This window comes from Cygnus olor, chromosome 2 (assembly GCF_009769625.2).
Source record: "Cygnus olor isolate bCygOlo1 chromosome 2, bCygOlo1.pri.v2, whole genome shotgun sequence".
NCBI lineage: Eukaryota > Metazoa > Chordata > Aves > Anseriformes > Anatidae > Cygnus > Cygnus olor.
This window is the reverse complement of record NC_049170.1, coordinates 37,030,112-37,054,155: the sequence shown is the minus strand read 5'-3', so window position 1 is coordinate 37,054,155 and position 24,044 is coordinate 37,030,112. Positions and strand designations below refer to the sequence as shown.

At 37.9% G+C, this 24,044-nt stretch overlaps 1 protein-coding gene across 2 annotated transcripts in view; it reads right to left on the bottom strand.

The window, feature by feature from the left end:
• Nucleotides 1–24,044, bottom strand: part of CHN2 (chimerin 2) — a 166,474-nt gene that overhangs the window by 76,477 nt on the left and 65,953 nt on the right. For both annotated transcript variants that reach the window (XM_040547707.1, XM_040547708.1), the window contains exons 2-3: nucleotides 22,851–22,889; nucleotides 16,122–16,177 (exon numbers count right to left, since the gene is read on the bottom strand). In XM_040547707.1, coding sequence (XP_040403641.1) covers nucleotides 16,122–16,177; nucleotides 22,851–22,889 — 95 coding nt within the window. The remainder of the gene's footprint in view (nucleotides 1–16,121; nucleotides 16,178–22,850; nucleotides 22,890–24,044) is intronic.

The window sequence follows — 24,044 nt, the reverse complement described above, 5'->3', positions numbered from 1 at the left end:
GTAAAAGAACTCAAGAAAAAAAAAAGCTGTTTTACCTCAGAAAGAGGATGTTGTTGATATGTTCATCCTGCGTAGCTTGACCTGACCTTATTATCTTGGACCTGTCACCCTTATTAGACCTTTGTGACCCTCCGAAGTATATATTTAGTTGGGAACTTAATTAAAAAATGGGTATCAGAAGCTGAGTTAGGTTTACATGAGACCACCACATGTAATCCTCTCCATGATGGGAAAAAAAGGCCACTTAATACATTGAAAATGGTGACAAGGAACAAACAGAGGAACTTTCATTCCCACAGTAAGCCAAATAAAACCTTCACAGCACATAAGGTAAAGTGTGACTTTCATTTGGATTCGGAATCTGCTTCTTTTTTAAAAATACATTTGCTTTGATTCTGTACACAGAGTAAACCCCACCACTTTCCATCTACCTCAGAAATACAAAGAGGTGAGTTACAGAAATACAGAGATGAGTTAGCAGTACTAGCACCCACCCTCAAAATTGCCTGTAAGCACAAGTTCCCTCACAAATACAAAAAAATATGTAGTAACAGTTTAAAAGAATTCTGGAAATAACTCCCTGAGCAAATGGAGGTACATTCTGAATCCCTCTCACAATACCATTTATGCAAAAATCCAGATTTTTCTGTGACATTTTTGTCATTTAACAAGCAACCAACTGGAATGCCCTGCACACTGTGATTTCTGTTTTTCCTGCTGTTCATGAGTTAAAAGATTTGCTTTTCTGAATATCCACACAAAGCCCACCAAATCCTATCTTCTTGCCCTTTCCATAAAACAGACCCCTTCCTTTTTAGTACCCAGGTGTCTAAAATGGCCACAAATGTCAGCACTTTGTTTTAGGCAAGAAAGATACTGCAGTATTTTGTGAAGCGAAGCTCCAGATCTGCCAGAGCATCCAGGAAAATAAATGCAAGCTATGGTGTACCGCAATCAAAAACCTCTCTTCTCTGCTCACTGCAACCTTTGGCCTGAAATAATCATTAAGCTCCTAACCAACTTCACTGCTAGGAACAAACACAAGGAAACAAAGTTACAGCAAGATAAAAGATCAAAATAACATCAGGGTCTCTAGATCAAAACCAGAATGTTGGACTGAACTTGGAAATAAACCAAAAGCCTACACAATTGATGGAGCAGAAGCTTAAAAGTATCAAAGCAGCCAGTAGTTCTGCTTTGCACCAACTGCAGACTCTGTACAGACTTCAAGGGAAAGCCTATATATCCCAGAAGGCAAAGGTGACTGAAATTCAGCTGGGATTAGCTTTTCCTCTCCTGCTATAAATGGGCTCTCATGCATGCACACAAAGTCGGACAGATCCAATGCAGAGAATCCTTCATTGGGGACAGAACAGGAAATCCACAGGTAGACAAGTGACTGCTTCCCTGTGGCACGAGCCCAGAATAAGCAAATTTATTCTGAGGACATGTGCAATTTTTTTTTTCTTTTTCCTTTTTTAATAGATAATGGGTGATGAAGAACACTTTTATCACTTTTCATATAGCCCTCACAATCTCACAGTTTCCATGTTGAAAAATGACCACATTTCCCAGGTGGTTTTATACATCATCCTGGCCAGTCTCTCTAGATATTCAGCACTGGGAGAACTGTGAGGGGTTGAATCATTTTGGATTCTTACACAGATAGACGCAAACAAAATACAAACCCGAAGAAAATTATGTAAGGCAAATAATAGGCCTTAACTTGTGAAAACATATATTTGCCTTAAAGAGCTCTGCAGCGCGCTTTTACTACTCCCATAGAGAGAGCAAATAAAATGGATTCTCTGTCTCCACTAAAAGTAAGTGACAACTTTCAACTTAAATGTGAGGTGGCAATTTTCGGGCTTAGAAAAAGGTATTACTGCCGATTTCAAACCAAAAATGTTGCTGCAGAGCAGACCTTTATGGCAATTGCTCCAAAAACTCAGTGGAAAACACTCAAAATTACTACTGAAATGCATAGTTGTATGAATTATGAATTATCAGTGAATGCCAAAATTGTTTAAAACTGTAGTCATATTGATCAGGAAGCATACAGTATGGTAAAACAGCCTTAAATCATTAATTTCAGTAAGGAGTTCAGTACTCCTACAAAACCAGCAACATTCAAAGACATCTAATCCTGAAGCACGCTCAAAGACAAATGAAACTCAGCACAGCTCTGCCAGCTCTCTCCAAAAGCATTTAGGAGCATGTTTGAGAGGCTCTGCATAGTCTTACCTTGACTCCCAGCCTGCCAAACCAGACTGCCTCTCCCCATCCCAGAAAACAGACTCACCTGTACACTTAGTCTAGTTTTACAAGTTGTTTTTTTTTTACAACATTACAGCATATTCAAGGTGTGGAATCAGTTGTACTGGGGTTTAAACACAACAATGAGAAGGAAATAAGCCTTCTTCATAAAAACACACTAGCTATCTAAGCTAATCCAATATATTACCTTTACATAATTTTGAAATTTACCGAATTGTAATGCCCTGGGATTTGTGGCTCCTCTTTTGGCCAGGATGGTTTCACCCTGGAATGACATACTCCTGCTAATGTACAGATTATTGTATTAAAATCCTACACCACTCTGCAAGATAACTCATCACAAAACTACTGGGAATCATACAGGCAGGAGGTAAGTATGCCCTAATGTGATAGATTTTCATTGCAAGCATCTACATCCAAGCCACACTGCACTGAAGATTTGAAGATGCCCTGAAGAATTCTTTCTGCCAAAGTACTATCACAGAAATAAGATAACTCTAATTTCCAAAAAAATTTAATTTCTCTTCAGCTTCATTGCACAAGACATATTTCTTTATCCAGTGGCCAAAGCTGAAATATGGAAATGTTGGAATGAAAACTAAGAAATCCAAAATCCTTCTCTAGGACAGCAATCTGTCTGTAATTCAGAAGGGCCAGCATGCCATAGCATTGTAGGTCTACCTATTTCAACCACTGCTTCAATACAACTATATGGAGAATATGAAAAGGAAAAGGAAACAAGGCATATAAGGCATAAGGTGCATGCATAGCTTTTTGTTCATCTCCCCATTATACAGAATGAGCAGAGACACAAGATCCAAGAGTTTAAAATGTCAGTGTGGTCACTTTATTGCAGGCAGTGAGGCATTTACCCAAAGGAAGTTTAATCTAAACATTTTTCTGTTTGGAACAATGTTATTTATTTTTCAGTAATTCTAGTTAACTAGCCATAAATACCATTTTCAGCTCAGTAAAAGAGAAATAGAAGAACTGGAAGAGAAGTCTTCAAAAGAAGCCCAGACTATAAAGAAAACGTAGTCTGAATTGTTCAGCTTTTGGCATAATTGTCATGAACCAAGTGCAAACTATTGCCTCAGAATCAATAACAGAAAAGGATTACGGAAAATTGTAAGCACTCATTAATATTAAAAACAGTACTGGAGTAGAAACTATGCTGTATTTCATTACTTCTTTAATACATTTTTTTTTGCCTCCCCATCTTTCTAAAAGAAATCTCTGTTTAGATCAATTAACATGTCTAACTTTCCCTCCAAATAGGACAAATTATTTTACTTCAATGCCTCTTAAGCAATTTAACTTGGGAAACACTTCTTTTTGCAAAGAAATGTTTATACGCCCCTTTTTATTACTTTTTGCCTACTTTCTTGCTACTACATTTTCAGGCTTGCTGCCATCAATGTTTTCAAAGAGAAGCAAATCTTGTCCTTGCGACAAGCCTCACATCATACAGCCTGTTGATAATTTTGCCAGTAGAAGTAGCAGCAGTGTAACTAACATCTGTACTCCCCAAACAAGGACAGGCCAATTATAGGCAGTTAGTATGTGCATACCTAATGAAAAGCTGATCTTTTCCCCAAAGATTTCCAGTCAATGGCATTCAGTATGACTGATGGGACAGGCTTCATACGACTAGCCTCTCCAGGCCACATAACTTCACGAGTATGTTCATATATTTTGACTATGTGATGAGGGAGGAACAAAGACATTCCTCAGAAAGAAATCAACTCTGCATAAGGCACCAGAACATATTATGCCTGCACTGTCCATGTTTCAGAGGCTTTCCAGAAAGAAAAATCACATGAATGGTTTTGGAAGTCTGCAGCTTCTTTTGTCATTTAGTCACAGAGCCGCGTTATGGCCAATCGATGGAAACACATACAGCCACATGATGGTGAGGGACTGTGGTGCCTCTGAGACAAGAGAGTAGCTGGGAGAAAGATGTCAAAAGCATTCAAAATACCAGAGGGACAACAACTAGACAGGTTTCCACAGAAAAGCATCCTGGCATCATTACAAATCATAACGTGAACATGAATCAGTGATGCTGTCTGTTCCAAAAAACACCAAAACCAGAATACCACTCAAAGCATTGGGATATGAAAACAAGAGTGCAGCCAACAAGACACCTTGGAGTAATCCTCTCCTTGCAATTTCCACTCAGAAAGCCTCTAGCTGGAACCCTGAGTGTAGTTTTGGGCACCACATCCCAAGAAAGACTGGAGCAAATAACCAGATGAGCAGGGATTCAGCGAATGTGAAAGACATGAAAAGAGATTAGCTTAAGGAAGAGAAGACAGAGAGGGGCTGTAGCAGACAGGTATGAGAAAGGCAGCCTTTAAGGGGAAATAAAATAATCTGCTCTGTGTATGCTTACTAGACATGGCAAGAAGTAAAGCTGCAAGGATGATTAAGCCTAGATCTTAGGAAAGTGTTAAAAATAATTAAGCACTAAAAAAATAATCAGAGGTAATCATTAAATCTTCAACTGTGGAAGGCTCTAAGAAGAACATATGCAAACACCTCCTCTCGATTTTTGGATGACAAACTCTCGAGTCTCCTCGGGACAAGATATGAGATACACCTGTTCCTCATCTCTGCCTGCTCTCAGGAAATCGAGATTCACAAGGAGCAGACCGAATAGGTTATATAAATCCCACATAAAACTGCCGCAAGACAATGTCTGTGCCCACCTCTGCGAGGCTCTCAGGACAGCAGGGAGAAGGCAGTGGACTGAAGGGAGTGCTCTAGAGGAGAAGGCCAAGCCTTCAGGTGATGTCACCCCTAACCTAAATAGCATAAAACAGTTTAGATCTGACAAGCACAGTGAAGGGCCAAATTGTGCTGGATATCTTCAAACGAAACATTCTGCTGTAAAACTTACACAGCTGGGGAGGATACAGGGCTGGAATGCTTCACTGTGAGGGAGAATGCAAAAGGAATGACAGAAGTGAAGAACTCAAAAGAATGTTTTTATTAACTGCTGTTCAAAGCTGCACAACTTCTCTGGTCTGATTGCTTGCTGTAACCTACAGAGAAGGTAAGATGCATAATGACCCTTCCTCAGAAGGACAATGCATCACAAAGAAACGCAGGAAGCTCAGCAGCTCTGATTCTTTCTGTGGCACTTACTGAACGTTGAATTCCATTCTATCAAAGTTATTTCTATCATTTTTGAAGACAAAGAATTTAACAAGAATCGGGTTGGTTTGTTTGCTTGCTTGCAAAACTTTCAAAAGAGCTGCTGTAAGGCATCTTGTATGAGGGTATTTTTAACTTGAGTTAGTTTCCTATCTATGACCTTGAGCAAGCTCCCTCAGTCCAGCATACAATAATCAATACAGCAGACAAAACACTTTATAAACTCCAGAAGGTTATAAAAATTTCCCCAACACTGACATCTGCTATAGTCAGTAAAACAGAATACATTTCTGTATACACTCAGCTCTAACAGGGAAAAGCATAACTGAACAAGAAAAAAAAACAACACAAATATTTTGTGACCTAATAAAATAATGTGCTCCTGAATATGAGCTAAAATAAATTGAAATAAATTTTAATCAAGAAGGCTGCTGCTAAACAGTCAGGAGAGACAGGGTCAGGTTCAAACAACTTCAATAGCAAAAGCAGGAGTCATCTATTTTGTTATGCAGTTTCCACTTACACAGTAAGGGCATCATTAAATGTAAAAAAGAAGATCAATGTTACCTTGAATGTTAGATGAAAAATTTAAATATAGTATTTAAACTATGCTCCCTTTTTCCAAGATTGATATGTTGAGTCATTTAAATGGGAGGCAAAATATCCCCAACAGCAGCAGATAAATGCAGCAATCCATATCAGTGCTATAAATGCTGCTTGCACTTCTGTAACCAGTGAGAAGCACTAAAACCTTCATGACACATGCCAAAACAGTCCACAGTACATCTGCACAAACACACTGTGTTATGTCACCTGCTCTGATGCATCCCCAAAAGCCATGTTTTTTAACCAGGCCACTGTTAGTATTTGATGTAAAAATATGTCCCTCCAGCAAGGGGCCTAGAGAATGCAATTGCAAATTACCAAAGGAGCATTTGTAACCAATCTGCTGCAGACTGATTAGAAACTCAAGTGTGGAGAGGGGATGCAGAAGAAAAATCAGGAAACGGGACATCAAAACTGAGAGTGGGCTAGGAAGAGAGGGCCTTGATTAAGCCCCTGTTTAGCATCTTGGGGTGTGATATGTACTGCTACGTCATTACACCAGGAGAACATCTGTCCATGGGGACACTGAAAGGATGAAAGCTAAAATCCAGGGAGAAAGAAGAATATTCATTCAGTTAATCTCCTGTCACTGACTTCATGAATACTTCTGCTCTGTACTTGGGAACAGCTGACACCACTCTTAAGTCAGGCTACCTACAAAGTCTGAACAGTAATAAAGGAGTTCAGCTACTGCTAGCTACTTTTCCCAACTCTGAAAAAGGTGGAGGTCTTATTAGATCTGCCAAATACTAAGTAGGAGAGTATTTCCCAAATGATGAGCAATCGGGCAACTTAGAGATGCTTTCACTTCAACAAAGCTGAATAGTTTGATAACCATCAGATATAGTGTTCAGAAAAAAACACCTCTCTCTCACAGACACACACGTTACTTAGATGAAATACATATTATTTTGTCATGATGGTATTTCAATCAGATATGCAAATATCTTGGAAACAAAGGGTACATATAAATTTACATTACAAACCTTCTGAATTTCCATTTTGAACCCTGGAAATTCAGGATTCCTTGTTTGAAATCAATACAAACTTCACTATGATCATACCTACAATAGAAGTGTGTAACTGGCTGATATGATCATTCTCTGTGTACATATATATATATATATAATCATATAATCATAGAATATCCCGAGTTGGAAGGGACCCATAAGGATCATCAAGTCCAAATCCTGGCACCGCACAGGTCTGCCCAAAAGTTTAGACCACACGACTAAGTGCACAGTTCAATCTCTTCTTAAATTCAGACAGGCTTGGTGCAGTGACTACTTCACCGGGGAGTCTGTTCCAGTGTGCGACCACCCTTTCGGTGAAGAATCTCCTCCTGATGTCTAGCCTAAACTTCCCCTGCCTCAGCTTAACACCGTTCCCGCGGGTCCTATCACTGGTGATTACGGAGAATAGGTCACCTGCCTCTCCACTCCCCCTCGCGAGGAAGTTGTAGACTGCGATGAGGTCCCCCCTCAGCCTCCTCTTCTCCAGGCTGAACAGGCCCAGTGACCTCAGCCGCTCCTCATATGTCTTCCCCTCTAGGCCCTTCACCATCTTTGTTGCCCTCCTCTGGACACTCTCCAACAGTTTAATGTCCTTTTTGTACTGTGGTGCCCAGAACTGCACACAGTACTCGAGGTGAGGCCACACCAGCGCAGAGTAGAGCGGGACAATCACTTCCCTCAACTGACTAGCAGTGCCGTGCTTGATGCATCCCAGGATACAGCTGGCCCTCCTGCCTGCCAGGGCACACTACTGGCTCATATTCAACTTGCTGTCAACCACAACACCCAGATCCCTCTCTGTGGGGCTGCTCTCCAGCGTCTCGTCACCCAGTCTGTACATATAGCCAGGGTTGCCCTGTCCCAGGTGCAGGACCCGGCACTTGCTTTTGTTAAACTTCATGTGGTTGGTGTTCGCCCAGCTCTCCAATCTGTCTGGATCTCTCTGCAAGGCCTTTCCACCCTCATCCGAGTCCACAACTCCTCCAACTTTGGTGTCGTCGGCAAATTTGCTCAAAACACCTTCTAGTCCTACATCCAAATCATTTATAAAAACATTGAAGAGGACTGGCCCTAAAATGGAGCCTTGTGGGACCCCACTAGTGACCATCTGCCAGCCAGATGTGGCCCCATTTACCACAACCCTTTGTCCCTGCCCGTCAGCCAATCGCTCACCCATCGCATGATATTTTTGTTTAGCTGTATGCTGGACATTTTGTCCAGTAGGATCCTATGGGAAACCGTGTCAAAAGCTTTGCTGAAGTCCAAAAAGATTACATCGGCTGGTTTCCCTTGATCGACTAGATGGGCGATCTCATCATAAAAAGAAATCAAATTTGTTAGGCAGGACCTACCCCTCATGAACCCATGTTGGCTGGGACCAATGACTGCATTGTCCCCCAGGTGCGCTTCAATAACTTCAAGGATCATCCTCTCCATAATTTTACCAGGCACTGACGTGAGACTGACAGGCCTGTAATTGCTAGGGTCTTCTTTCTTACCCTTCTTGAAAATTGGCACAACATTTGCCAGCTTCCAGTCCAATGGGACCTCTCCAGATTCCCAAGATCATTGAAAAATAATTGAGAGAGGTCCCGCGATGACGCCAGCCAGCTCTTTAAGCACCCTGGGATGAATCCCATCCGGACCCATGGACTTGTATGGATCCAGGTGGAGCAGCAAATCCCGCACACGTTCAGGGTCAGTTGGGAGTTTATCATTCCCACCGTCATGGTCCTCCAGCTCAGGGTACCCTGGGTCCCGAAGCCCATCATCAGTGTTGAAGACAGAGGCGAAGAAGGCGTTAAACGTCTCTGCTTTGCCTATGTCATTGTCTGTGAGGAGACCCTCCCCATCTAGTAGCAGACCTATGTTTTCTTTGGTTCTCCTTTTTCTGTTCACATATCTAAAAAAACCTTTTATATTGTCTCCCACAGACACGGCCAGCTTCAACTCTAGTTGGGCTTTTGCCACACAAATTTCCTCCCTACAATGTATATATATATATATATATATATATATACACGTGTGGCAGGATAGGAAGTAAGATGCACAGATGAATACAGACAATAAGTAAATTTTCTGTATTCATTCATATGAAGAAATAAGAATTTACCAGCTGCTCAGTTTTCTGTGTCCTAATCTTGGATCTAGAAAAAGACATCAGACATCTCACAAAGTATCAGTCAGAGCAGACACAGTGAAACCCCCTACTACATATTATTTTAACCAGACACAAGGAATACTGGCCTGAATTGGAACAGATATGTAAATCTATACAAGCACACAGAATTTTCTCCTACATATAGGCTTATTGATAAACTTTATCTAAGTTGAGATATGGAACAAACTTTCATTTATTTTGATTTGAAAACTACTTAAATTTGACATCGTGCCAAACTAAAAAGAACCAGATGAAAAGATTAATATATAACAAAGATAAAAGGAAATAAAAAAATAAAAAGAAGAGTAGCAAAATCACAAACTCACACATGCATCACACACTGTCAAGGAGAAATGAAGAGGAGGGAGAAACTTCCCAAGGAAATGTTCAATCAAAACAAGAGGGACAATTAGAAAGTTCATCAGTCCATAAAGACAGTGAGATATAGCTTTTGCTCATTAAGCAGTGGTTGCCACCTTGTCTTTCAAAAAGATGGCTTTACCTATTCTATTTCGTAATGGTCAAAAACCACACCAACTGATTCATACTGTATTTCTCTGGCAAAGAGGAACATCAGACTAATTTGCAAGTTGTAACCTAGAACATTTGTAAATCAAGCCTGAAGAAATTCAATTGGAATAGACAAACCTATTCTATAGGTTTTAGCTATGTTTCAATGAAAATTAATTATCACATCTGCAGAAAACTTAGAAAACTTTCCTCTGCTCAGTAGTCAGTTGACTGTTGAAGTCAAGATGACGTGCCTTCACCTGAATGTTCCACAACCCTACTACTGCTATGGCGGGAGACCTGATGTACTCTAGGAGAGAAGAGATTTCCTGTCAGTCTGTAAAGTGTCCTGAAAAAAAAAAAAAAAAGGCAACTTTCTCTGATGTGATGAATACAAGTGAATTTTGGGCAAGCAATAGTCTAGCCTCCCTTCTTTCTTTCATCCAATACTGCAAATCACAGGCATTCTGTGGGACAAAACCTACTATGAAGATACCATAGAAAAATACAGTTGGGTGAAATCCCACAATTTATACATAGTAGGAAAACCTACATGTGGTCATTCTGGAGAGATACTGGTTACAATACTTTTAATGATTCTCTTGGTTCTCCACCCCAGTTTAACCAAACACATTTCGTGGCCTTCAACTGTTTTCAGTCCCTTCTAGCACAGCCAGGCTTTCTACTTTAACAACAGATATCAGCTGACAAACTTTCCCCCCAGTCAACGTCTATTCAAAACTGCTCTTAAGCTCTACTTGCAACCCACAGACTACTGCTCTGTCCTCCTTGTTAATTTTTGTTTCTGTCATAAAGATAGGATTATAAAAACACAATTAAAGCAGCAGCAATACTATAAGAATTTGAAGATATAGGCTCCATTAAGTCTTATATGTACAAACATTTTCATTAATGAAAATAGGTTTTGGAACAACTCTGCTCATTTTCATTTAATTGCTGGCTAATGGGGTCTCTTGGTGTGTCACTGTGTGTGTTCTGAGGTTTCTTTCTAAGAAAAAGACAATATAATATTATGAATAATTCTAGATAAGCAGTCAGGACTGACAGCAAGAGACACCTTCTCATGATACTGTAGTCTTAAGCTGCCTGACTTTTTGCAGTAGAGTGATTTGAACAAGTGCCATGAAAATTCCCATTTACTCTCATTATTTACCACCAATTTTATGGCCAATTTCAATGCCTATTACAGCTCACTAGTACTTTACTGCAGTATGGACATTGTTCTTAGAAATATGAGGGCAGAGGAAAAAAGAAAATATTCAGCTTGTAAAGGTCATTAAGTGAGCAGAATAAGGGAATTCATGAAAGACTTATTGCAATAATTAAATACTTATTATCCAGTCAGATATGCTCTGCAAACATCTTACTAAGGCTTAAATTCAATAACCTTGCTCAAGCTTACCTGATTCTGGAACTGGTCGTTTAAAAGCTTTTTTTCTTTCGTACAATTATAAGATATTCTTGTACCTGAAAGTAGGACTTAGAAAAAGCAACTAGCATCTTTTAAAGAACTTTTCAATATTTCTATTATTTAATAGATAGTCTGCAAATTGTATTATTATTAGCTTGAATCCCATGCTTCAGAAGACTCTTTGGGGATAACTGTGTAAAGAACAATTTTCAGTGGTTCAATTTTGAAGATGTGTAATGATCCTGTATGTTCTCTGCTAGCACCGTACAAGGTGGCAATATAATTATAAACCTGTTAGTGACCATTTCAACAGTAATGCTCTATGAAATGACACTAACTAAATACTTGTTTTGATGAATCTGGGTAATGGATATCCAAAGGGTCAAAACAGCTCTGACCCTCTGGATGGTTAGAGTGAAAGATTCTCAGATTCACAGTCTAAATAAGTCATCAGTATTTTGTTTCTTAGAATCATGTAAGCAAAGAAAAAGGTATTTTATTTTTATTTTCTCAAGGAAAGATTCCCCTTTTGTAACCATATTTTCTTTTAATCAAGGAACCATAATTTTGATGCTTTAAAGGCAGAGAAAATGACTTCTGCTTCTGACACAACCTATTTGGAATTCAGAACAAGGAGGAAGGCAATTAACTGACATTTTTCTACATAATAATATAAGTTAAGGCTCTGAGGCTTTGCCTACACCAGGGAAATTCAGACAAGTTTCTCACTGTTGCTGACACTGGCTTGGCCAAAGCACTGCTAGGAACATGAAAGGTCTAAAGCAGACAAACTCACTTGCCTCAAAAACTGCTGTCAGCAACTAAGACTTGCTTGGAAAAGGAGTCGCATTCACAGGTATGAATACCTGAATGATGCCAGACATGTAATCCAAGCCTATTGTTTACCAGTAGTTACCAAATATGTTTCATATAATGTCACCATCCTTCCTTCATTCATTTACTTTGTTGAAGCTTCAATTTCTTTAAAAGATATTTTAACTTTGAATACACTACTACTAAACTATTTCTTAAAACTATTTTTTAAGTGGTACTTCAGAATAAAAACAGGAAGTTGAACAATTGAATTATTTTCTGTGAATGCCATTTTTGATGATCATTTCTGTAGACAAAGTCCTAAAAGATGCTTTATAATATGGCTTCCTCATAAAATGAATCTGATTCATTGGCACCTATCATCACACTTGCGTCTGCAAGCACAATATTTAAGAGCTACTTTCCACCTGAATGGTGCTTTTAAACTAAACTTTTTTCTATTTAAAAAATAAATCATTAAAACATTGCTGGAAGGAATATGGCTACAAATGAGGACATTGGCAGAAATCCAATGTTCTTGGGAAGGTAGATATTCACACTACTCATGCTGCCAGTGGTGATTAATTAAAAGCTGTTAGATACCTGAAGTCTTAACAGTTCATTCAATATGATTCCCATTGCAGGAATGACCTGCTTTTGCTGACAATATATTTATGCAGGCAGAAAAGAAAAAGAAAGTCATGGTAGCAGAGCTCAAAGACACAAAGATATAAATGTTCATGTTTTATTTACAGTCCCACGTTTTATTCTGTGTGGTTGTATATCAGGGAGAGGTGATTTCTGTCTCCACAGTATAGTTAATCAGGAAACCCACACAAATCAGGTGGTAGAACTGCAGAGATCTGAGCCTAAAACTTTTGTGACTATGGAGCAACGGAGAGGTAACGGAGTAGCAAATGAATGCAGACAAGGTGGAAGACAGCAGTAGAAAAAATAGAGGAATGATGAAAGTGCCAAGTGATGAAAGCAAAAACAACCAACCCTTCATGAGTTTATCTCTTGGTGCTACAGATTTTGTTTTCAGAAAATGCTTGAATTTCCTTGAGAACATGCAGAATTCAGCAATTATGAATGAAAGACATCTTCCCATGAGCATGAAGGATTTAAAATAATTTGCAATTTTTACCGCATTTGCCTGAAGTAATTTGAATCCTAAATTACACAAGAGAACACCCTCAAAAAAGTCCAGCTCCTATATTCACATGGAGAGAGAAATCTTTTCACTGTCATTCACACATCCTGCTGACACCTGCTCTGCAGATGTCCTGCTCTGCAGATGTTGGATGAGCATTATGTTGCATACTAAATATCTATCATATTGCCAATTACTATATTTTCCCACTGATGACAATAAACTAGATTTTCAGATTTTCCTATGTAACCGACCAAAATCCAACATTAATAAGACACAGCCTTTAGTGAAGCAAGCCTATACATTCATTAGAATACACTAAAGTCAAACTAAAACAAAGAAAAACTCTAAAACTACCCACCCTACAATCTGTATATTAAGGAGAAGCTAACAGTTGCTATGAGAATACAGTGCTGAATTTTCCCTCTAAAATAATCTGTGATGCTCTGTAGCACCAATATGTAGCTTTACTTTATATAAAGCCAATAATAAGAACCACATGGAACAATCTAAACATCACGATGCCACCCCAGCATATAAATAAATACGGAAAAATGAAGCAAATCATCAGTGCTCTAATATGATTTTTGGGGAGCTTTGGGGCTAGCGAATCTGTTTCTATCAGTCGGGTCTATGAACTCATACAGTTGACCTACACAAATATTCAAAATCCAAATAAATAGAAATCAATCAAAGATCACATTTGTGGGAATTCATACTGCTTTAGAATGAAGCTTCTTATTTTCAGTTGTTTAACTAAATTAAAACAAACAAACAAACAATCAAAACAAATCAAAATAGGACTGTCTTCAGTCTACAAAGTGAGCCACTAAAATGGCTCATTAGTCACAAACAAACCCAAATTATATGAATCAGACATCTTTTTTACTTTTTTGTTATGCACTGCTTTGACAATTATTTATTTGTTTGGCTAATACAATATGATCTAAGCTTTCTTTTGCAGAACTTTAGAAGTGTCCTGAACAGGAACTAAATAATGTATGGTATTTAAACATCAGGAAAAGGAAGCAAAGGATAACTTCAACTGTATATAACATGTTTTTTTATCTAAGGAAACTTAGATTTCAAACTAAATTTCAATATAGTATGATGGTGAGAACTTCACAACTGCACATCTATTCCACTTATTTATGTAGATACTCCTGTTTCTAGAACAAAAATATAATTGCTGTTCCACTTTAAAATCACATTCTACCTTCATCCAAATTTTCATTCATGTAGGCAAGCTAAAAATGTTTTAATTAGACTTAGCATAACAAATTTTGGCTTAAATTAATTCAGACTAAGTCATTTGTATTCCCATGAAGATGAATTCAAGTGGTAGGCAAGGTTCCTCAGCAGTCAATGCTTACCATTCAGATTTTCTGAAGACAAATTCTTCCCCAAAGTACTTCCAGTATGAAAAAGAAAAATAAGATAATGGATAAACTATTATCTCATACGAAGTGAGAAACTCCTCTATGGCTGCATTGGAAATAAATAAATAATTCGCCTTAATTATTTTCAGCCGTACCACTAATAGTTTAATACCTATTATGCGATACTCAGCAAAAATTTTAACACTCTTTCCTTTTGAAAATACCATGGCCATGGAGACCTACCTATCATTTGCTTTGCACAAGAATGTTGGAGAGGAAAGTCTTGTTAAAACTGTGCAGCACATATGTGCTGAAGTCCCACAGGGCTACAGTTTGCTCCTTCTTTCCAATCTTTGTTTTTGACAGGGAGAAAGAATTACATGAGGGTTCACCCACTCACATGTTTTGCTTTCCCTTCTGACCATCCTGCACAAGTGTCTTGGGAACATCCAGAACTGACAGAGTTTGAAGGCTTTTAGTTTGAGGCCAAGATCCTTCTCACCCTACTCTGAAACAATTAGTAAATGGCACTTGAGAAAAGAATGCAATGGCCTTTTAGTGAAGGTACTGAGTGGACTCAGGAAAACTGGATTCAGTTTCTGGCTTTGCAACGTCTCTTCTTCATGACCCTGGGCAACTCACTTAATCTACCCTTGCCTTGGTACAAAACTTCCTGCTCCACACAAAACTGTTCTCATTCTGCATCTGTTGATATTTGACAGGCATTTTTCTAGGGCTCTACTTCAGTGGGTACACAGTGTGGGAAGCAGGTCAAAGCTCAGCATTATGTTTGAGAAAAGAGCTATATATCATACCCATGATCGTCAGTTTCTATCTCCTTTCACATAATCTTTTATACCTCGTGTAATCACTTCATGCGTTCAGTATTTCTATTACTATCATTACATTTCTATCTGCACAAAATTTGCCCCTGACATTACAGAAGATAAGGCTATCACAGTTTTATTGATTGAGCAGAGAAGCCTACATATGTTTTCAATTACTATTACGCAGGGCAGTTTGAGGAGCTGACATATTTAACTAAGTAGAGATGGAGAAATACAGTAAAAGAAAACAGGGAGACAAGATGACCCAGCAAAATGTTTGTTCCTATGTATTTTTTATTATTCTTCAATCTTTAAAGCTTCTGTGACAGAACCAAATTCTCCAGCTATTTTAACTTGAACTTATTTTTCACTTTAACTTGAACTTAATTTTTGGCAAAATGTATTCTACAAACTGGAACTACATGAATTGTGTTGAAACACATCGTGCATACTTTAATATGCAGAAGCAGGAGGAAAATACACCTTCTGCTGCTCCATTTTGACAAAGAAATACAAAACTTGAGGTAGTATACAGAAGAGCACAGTAAGCAATGATTAATGAGTATTTCTCTAATGAAGGTGCTCCTAGTGGTAGAATCAGGCCTCCATGCCTAATTAGCAAATATTAAACTGCTTCAATTAATGAACTTTAAGGAAAATGATTATTTAAAATAATGGCCTAGAAAAAGTTAAAGTGAATACTACACCCAGACCGTACAAAAGATTTTCAGTAATAATATTCTGCTGACAATTCATCAGATTTAACAAGGTGCAATGAAAGAGGAACTGACCTCCCGAGGACAGATGATTCTCTTGGGACGTGGTGCTTCTTGTTGTAACTGATACACTGTCAAAGACAAAAATGTACAGATAATTAGAAGACTGCAACATACACAAACTTTTATTCAGATGAGTCTTTTAGCCAGAGGCTGCAGAGAAAAATGCAAATGCAAAGGAAAAGACAGCAAACTGAGGTATTTAGGTTTATGTAAGTCATTTACATGAAAATTGGTTGCTGACCTGCAAACTAGTAAAACTGATTATTGTTTTAACCCTTAGAATCCTTATCTCCTTTTATACTTGCTACTCTGTGTCTATACTGGGGAAAAATAGCTTGAAGAATTTGTTATGTGTTTCTCAAGATTAAATCTCACTTTTGCATATACTGTGGTTGAAGAACAGAGTGCTTGAATGCTTACTAGCAATGCACTTTTCTTTTTTTTTTTTTTTTTTGGATAGGCCAAGAAAAAGTTCAGCCCATTTGAAAGACCTCACCACAATCTCATAATTTATTTCTTTTAAAAATTTGCTTGCAACTATTTATGAGCAAGCGAACATTCCTTTCAGAGCAATTACGCCACATTCAAATGGCCCTGGATCAATTTTGTGAATCTTCTGAGGGCTTCAGGAGAGAGAGATGAGGCCAGGGGTAGCCGCTGAACCCTGGTCCCCAGCCTCTTCACTTCTTGTATTTAATGAGATCCTTTCCTTCCTTTCCACTCAAAAGTCATGAGAGGGAGCTGACATACAGTGACAGTAATCAATTCCAGCACAGACAGACTGTCTCTCCATAACTCCAGTAAAAATCCCAAAGGTTTGGATTGCCTCCCTTGAGGAAGGCCTTCTGTATGCTGTATTTGGAAAGATCATGTTGTGTCTATGATTTTTTTTCTTTTTTTTTTTTTTTTAAAGACCAAATTTCTAGGACAGGGTTCTTCATAATGCTTGTGAAGCTCAGAATTATGCTTGTGAAGCTCAGTCTTGAAAGTTGGTAGATTATGGGAGGAAAATAAATTCTGGTTGGTTTGATAAACGCTGGAGCCCTGTTCCAGAAAGGGAATGGAAATACTAGGTATTACTCTTCAGCACCTTCTCTTCCCTTCAGCACCTTCTCTTCAAATGGGGCTAGGAGAAGCTACAATGAAAGTTGAGAAGCATGGAAGTCCTCAGCTTGCACCCAAGTTTGTCTCTTAGGGAATACAAAAGCTTTGGGGACCAGGCTAATATCAAGGAAAAAGGCTAATATCAAGGGAAAAACCCATATACTCTCCCTTTCCCAAGCCAATCTTTATGCCTGGTTCGTAAGAGGGACGTATCAAGAGAATTCATGATTCCTCATATCCCCTGTCAGTTTTAATGCATATGGACGTATTCCAGTTCAGAATCTGTACTAAGAATTTGGATTTAACCCGCTTCACTCAGCACTGCCAGACCTACCACTACTTTTGCTCAAGATTTATGATAACTAGTGGTCTTTCTTACCTCTTTCACTTGTGTCATGGAGTAAGATTCAAAACTTTCCTTCTACACTTTTCTGATCGAATGAAATGTGCATCCAAAAGAGTTGTCAAGCAAAGCATGAAAACTTTGCTTCAAAAATCAGAGACTGTTTGTTAAAACTCTGTCTGTTCTGCAGCCCAGTATCAGGATTTTAAGAGGCCATTTCTGAATGTTTGAAATTCAGCATAATGTCTAATTCAGCAAGGTACTGATGCTTAATGCTAAATATAGTAAAGAAGTAAACAGTAACTTTTTTCTTCCCCCATGCATTTCCAGTAGAGAAAAGGAACTCTATGGATTCAAAATATTGTAAGAATATGATTGCTTCCTCACCATTTAAAGCAAAAGATCTATTTCCCCTATTTATTCATTTAAATTTTAATTGAAAAATTATACTTCATAAAAATCCCATTTTTCAATAATCAAAACCATTAACTGACATAGCAAATTAAGCTAATGAAGCTGTTTCTAAAATAACCTCGATAGCTGCTGTGTAAAAGAAATTAGTCTGAGAAACACATATGATGCCTATACCTTGTGATATGTTGCATTTAAAAGAAATGAAAAAAGTAAAGAGCTCTTTGAAATGACCAAAAGGATCAGTGAGGCCGATATCACTGCAGAAGCAAGGGTGGGGAGAAGAGTCAGCATTTCACAAAACAAAGGAGGAAATGACTAACAAGACAGGGCATTTATGTGAAAAACTTGAAAGCAAAAACAGAAAACTGTATGTTGATAGGATGCAGTGGGATGAATCAGTGCAGGGATTCATGAAAAGTACTAGAAGGACAAATCATCTTAACAACCGTGTTTTGAATAGACTGTAGAAGGTTGCTGTCATTCTCAGAGAGGCACAAGTAATTAATCTGCACAATAATCTGGATCAAGAAAGACATCTGATTTAGAAATACATCATAGGAAAATTTATTTTATTTTACTATTATTACTATACAAATTAGATTATTACTATTAGATTAGATTAGATTAGATTATTACTATACAAATAAATAATAATAATAATAATAATAATAATAATAATAATCTACATGCTGCCTTAAATGTGCAGGATGATAAAATGGCCCCAGGTAACAAGCATGCCTGAGCTTGTGAATGGTGGTACTCACAGAAAACATCATGAATGGGAAATGATTTCCTGGAAAAGATAAAACATTCAGATTTGGCCATATTAGCTTTGAATGGAAAGACATCAAACAGACAGCCCAGTGGAACTGCTACAGAGAGATGCAGAACCATTAGACTGAGGGAGAAAAGACAGACCGGGAACAGAAAGAAAGGGCTGAGAATCACCACTGACATGATGGTGAGAGAAGGCAAGCAGTTCAATGGGAGAGAAACAGCAGGGACAGACAGGCAGACAAGAATACCTGGAAAAGACACACAGCAGGGAAAGGATGGAGAAGGTAAAAGAGCAGTGAAAAGCCACATAAGCGAAGAACTAGGAAAAGACAGTATCTCACAGACTGAGGTATTATGGAGGAAAGCAAGTATGATGCTACCGAAAGCTGTTTTCTTCTCTAGAAAGGTTCTCTCCTGTTTCTGCTTCGAATGATTGCTATATGAAAGTCTGCAGATGAGTATGAATACAAGTGAAATATTATGGCTAAGGTGACTCAAAAAAATGTGCCCTACAGCTAAGTTCCAATGAGCATAGACACCTCATTAAGTGACCTCATTTTCAGAAGTGCTGAACATCCTGGAGCTCTGCCTGATTTCATTATATGTGCTGGGCGCTCACCACTCGGGCTGATGCTGCTGAGACCTCAGCCGAGTCCAGTGGATGGTCAGAAGTTCAGAAAGCAGTTGACCCTTACTTACTCACTTGCTCCAATGACAACAAGCCTTAACTTTCTGCCTCATTTTCCCCTCATCGATGCTGAAAGTCTTAAAACAGAATCCAATTTATAAGGATATGGTTGACTGAAATAATACAAAAACATACTTATTTAATACAGCAGTAAGCAGCAGTTGACATCTGATCCGGTCTGTCTCAGCATGTAGAACTGAGAGGCAGGTTAGAGACAAACTCACTTTGGTTATCAAAAAAGATTACACTTGAATGAAATGATGCACTATTATTTTAGCCCTGAGAAAATTAACTTCATAAAAAATCAACTGCATGCAAAAAGAAAATGTATTATTACTGCTTAGAGAACAGCACCAGACCAGGATTAGCTTTTCAATCCTGCATCAGAAGCAAATCCACAGTAATAATACAGACAGAATTTTGGACCAAAATGTAGCAGTGCAATGGAAAAAACAAGCATCTTTTAAATGCCCCTTAAACAGTCTTTATCAGTTTAATAATTCAAATATCTTGCCAATGTTCATAGCATCATAATCACCGAGGAGCATATAAAGGTAACAAAACTTTAATTGATTATAGAATTTCTAGGGGAATATTTCTTTGAGATGTAAAGTAACTAGTTGGAATCTCTCTCTCTCTCTCTCTTTTGTTCCAGCTACAGGATGAGACTTGTGTACCAGAATGAATAAGACAAATTATACAATATATTTTAGAGATGACTGTCTAATTATGAAATCTGTTCTGTGTAGGTAACAAAGGGGTGACATGTGAAAGTCAACACTTACTCCTCTTCTGCCAGGGAAGAAGGACTATCACCACTGTCTTCATACTGTTTTTTCAATCTGCAGTGTGCCAGGAACTCGAGCTTTCTATTTTAACTCATCTGTGACTACTGCTCAGTGATGCTCCAATGGAGAGGAAAAAATCCTATCATTGCTTTTATAAAGCAGCAAAGAAATACGCTGCCTTCTGCCTGAGAGTGTTTCATAGAGTTCCTTAGTCTTACCTCTTTGTCCTCATCTTATTCAGGCATTTATCCATGTGCCCAGCTTGAACAATATGAACTGTCCTATTTCTGCAGAATTACTCACATGCTTAATTAGGAACCTAAGTGCATGGCTGAAATAAGGCCTTAATTTCTAACAAAAGTGAGTCTCACGCATTGTGCATATTATTTGCAAAAAGGAAGAAAGCAAGGGAACTTCACAAGGAGCTGAACCATGGCATCAACTGATACCACACTGCTTCATTCCAGAATATGGATCTGTGAAACCTATGTGCCTTCTAACAGGCCTTTATAAGCAAGTGAAGGTCTTTGACATTAGAACTATCCATCTTTTCCAAATCCAGCTGAAATAACCCTGTGAATTATGCCAAGTATAACATGTGGATTCTGAAAGTTGTTCCACTTTGACCAGCATTTGCCCATGGATTTGCGGAATACAGTTTAATTGAATACTTCACCTGCAAAACCAGGAAAATTTGCCTCTGTTGAAAAGCTAGGATTGAAGCATTGATTACTATGTCAATAAAATACCACAAAGAGCACCTAAATTTATGCAGAAATGTTAGAAAATGTTAAAAAAATTAAAAGTTACTAGCTAAAATACATTTAAAACAGTTGTTAAATAGGCAGTAAACATAAATTGCTAATAGTAAAATATACAAACTAATTTAAAACTGATGAGATACAGGAGTAGATTGTATCATAGATGAATGCTATCATTAGACATAATTTCTATAATTAATTTACCAGATTGTGATTTTTTTTAGCAGGGTAAAGAAGCATATTTTACCAAACACTGCAATGAAAAACATATGTCTGTGGCTAAGCAGTCTCAGCAGTAAATATCTGTAGCCTTAAACTGCTATCTGCATTTTGGAGCTGTGTAACTTTTTCCAAGGTCATTCATGCATGGGGTTGAGATGTTGATGCTATGATGTTGTCACTACCACAATATTGGCATCCTACATATACGTGAATAGAAAATTATATATTCATATTCTATTAGTTTATTTATTTCTTTATTTAAGTTTCCTGGAACTATGTGTGCTCTTGGGCAAAATTAACCAAACTTTTTCACTGCATGCACTGACCTGCCTGTTGCACTAGTGAGGTGACTAAGAGAAGGTAAGTAAAGGCATGTGCATATTCCCCCCCCCCCCCCCCCCCCTTTTTTTTTAAATGAAAACTTCCTTAAAGGAAACATCTGTTATTTCAAATCCTAGTCTTGTCAGAGTCAACAGGATATTTTCCACTGATTTTGATTTAAGCCTGGTTTCTCTTCTAAAAGAACACACTCAAGTGTCTAATTTTCTCCAAGTGCTCTACAAAGTACACTGGAATTGTCCATCTAAAATAAATACATTCCTGTTGACCATATATTTAAAATACTGCATCAACAAAAATAAGTCTCTAGAAAACTGTTCTAAGAAGCAATCAATAATTAGTTTTGTACTCAAATTTTGGATGAAAGAAACCTAGTCCATTCTGAGGCAGATTGCCATTCTCATGTAAATGTCTTTGAAGCCATCAAGGCAGTTTAATGTGCATATAAGTGAAGCCAACAAGTTTACTCAAGTCTTTAAAGTTATACATGTACACACATGTAACTACTGTGATCCTTGTCTTTTTGTACTTCCATTTTTGTAATGGTACTGTACTGAATTTGAAGTTGCCAAAATAAAAGGTTCAACTTTTGCTTGGGATAGTTCTGTATCCAAAAACAGTGGGAAAAATATTCAAAGCTACAGTTTCATTGAAGCTTCAGTAAGTGTTTAAAATACAAAGATCAAGGGTTTAAAAGGCAGTATTTTGTCTTAGATCTGTGCTATTTTATTAGAAAATACATCTGAAACAACACCAAAAAAAAACCCAAACCATAAAATACGCACTTCCGCTCTGCACTCCAAATCACTTTTCTAATGGCAGAAAGGAAGGTTCTAAGAACTGATAATGGTGTCTCCAACTTCTAAACGACCACTTCAAAAATCAGCTTATATTGCTAAGGATCAAAAATATTATTGTTTTAAAGTGAGCTGGTGACCCATATAAGAAGACAAGTATACTCAAGTCTGACCTTTAGTAAACACATGAAACATTAATCTCTACCTTTGGAGCCCTTCTTGAAAATCTCAGTGTAGGAGCCATGAAACCCAGGATTTCCACATTAGTGAGACAACCCAGAAAAGTTGTGACTCTTAACACTGTTGAGTCTTGCTCTGTAGAGACCCAGAACAATTCAAGTTTCACTGTTGTCCAATTTAGTAATTTCTACAGGCACCTAACCTAGTACATTTATGTCTTTAATTTATTTATTTATTTATTTATTTATTTATAACAAAGAAAGAGAAAAGAAGTAACTGTGACACCATGGCAAAGTACTAAGATTACTCCTATTTCTAGTATACTCACAATATGATTTCCATATTGGAGGCTGGTATTCTTCAGCATCTGAAATAGAAGTAAAAAGGGAGAAAGACATCAGTCAATTGGCCACTGGGTCAACCTGTCAGCATGCATTTTTCTGTTGAGAGCCCTCAGCTTGTCAGCAAGATTCACATTTCTTTCCCAAGAGAGATACTAGCTCATTTACAGTACAGTTTTCTATGTGAGAGAAGAATATAAATTTCAGCCACTTGTAGATCCAATGTGTTCTTTCCAAATCATTCAAATACATCAGGAATTAATTTCTTACCAATTTGCATAGTTTCCTGCCTCACCAGTATTCTATAATAATTAACTAGACTGGTAACTACATTCTTTATTTACTTTATTTGGCATGATAAACAGACAAATCACTACTGGTTTTCAATCAGGTTTCTAACCCCACTGTTAAGAATTTAGAATAAGTATCAATGACTAATATAGGCCTTAGCTAAAAAGATGCACAGCTCAGATTGGACTCCAATGCACTGGTCTGACAGTTCCAACAATGAGATTCAATTACACTTCTTGAACTGTCTATAATATGTAATTTGCATATTTTTCGGAAACTGCATCAGCAAAAATAATAATAAAAAAGTTAGAAAGAGACAGCAAAAAGTGCAAACAGATGGCTACTGCCCTTATCAATCGGCAGGGCATAAAAAGAGTTGATATCTTCTCTTAGTGGAAGAGTTATACAACAATACTGGGTAAATGTTTGGCAGAGGGAACAGAGGTTCTGTCTAAAAGTGTAAGCTTGTAGAGCCTGAGCTAAAATAAAACCATGTTGAAAGCTCAGGGTGCAGAAGGTTCTCTAGGCTGGAAAGGAGACTGGCACCACTTGAGGGCCATGCTGAGTACATGAGCCCACAAACCTCACTCCACAGGGAGCTTTCCAGCTCTTGGTAAAAAAGGCTGTCGTTACACATCCACAAATCCCAGCATAGGCCAAGCTTGAAGTGCAGGAGTTAACTAAGCTGCCATACATCAACCACAAAGGGTTGGGGTACCAAGAATTAGTTTGGCTCTGAACTGCCATGTTGCCAAACACTTTGAAGAGGCATTTATAGGGGGTATATCATTAATCTCCTAATACTGTGCAAGTTAATTAAGGTGTTTGGTATTTACCAAACTTCTACTTAAGTTATGCTAATGCAATTCAATTATAGTTGCATGGCTCAC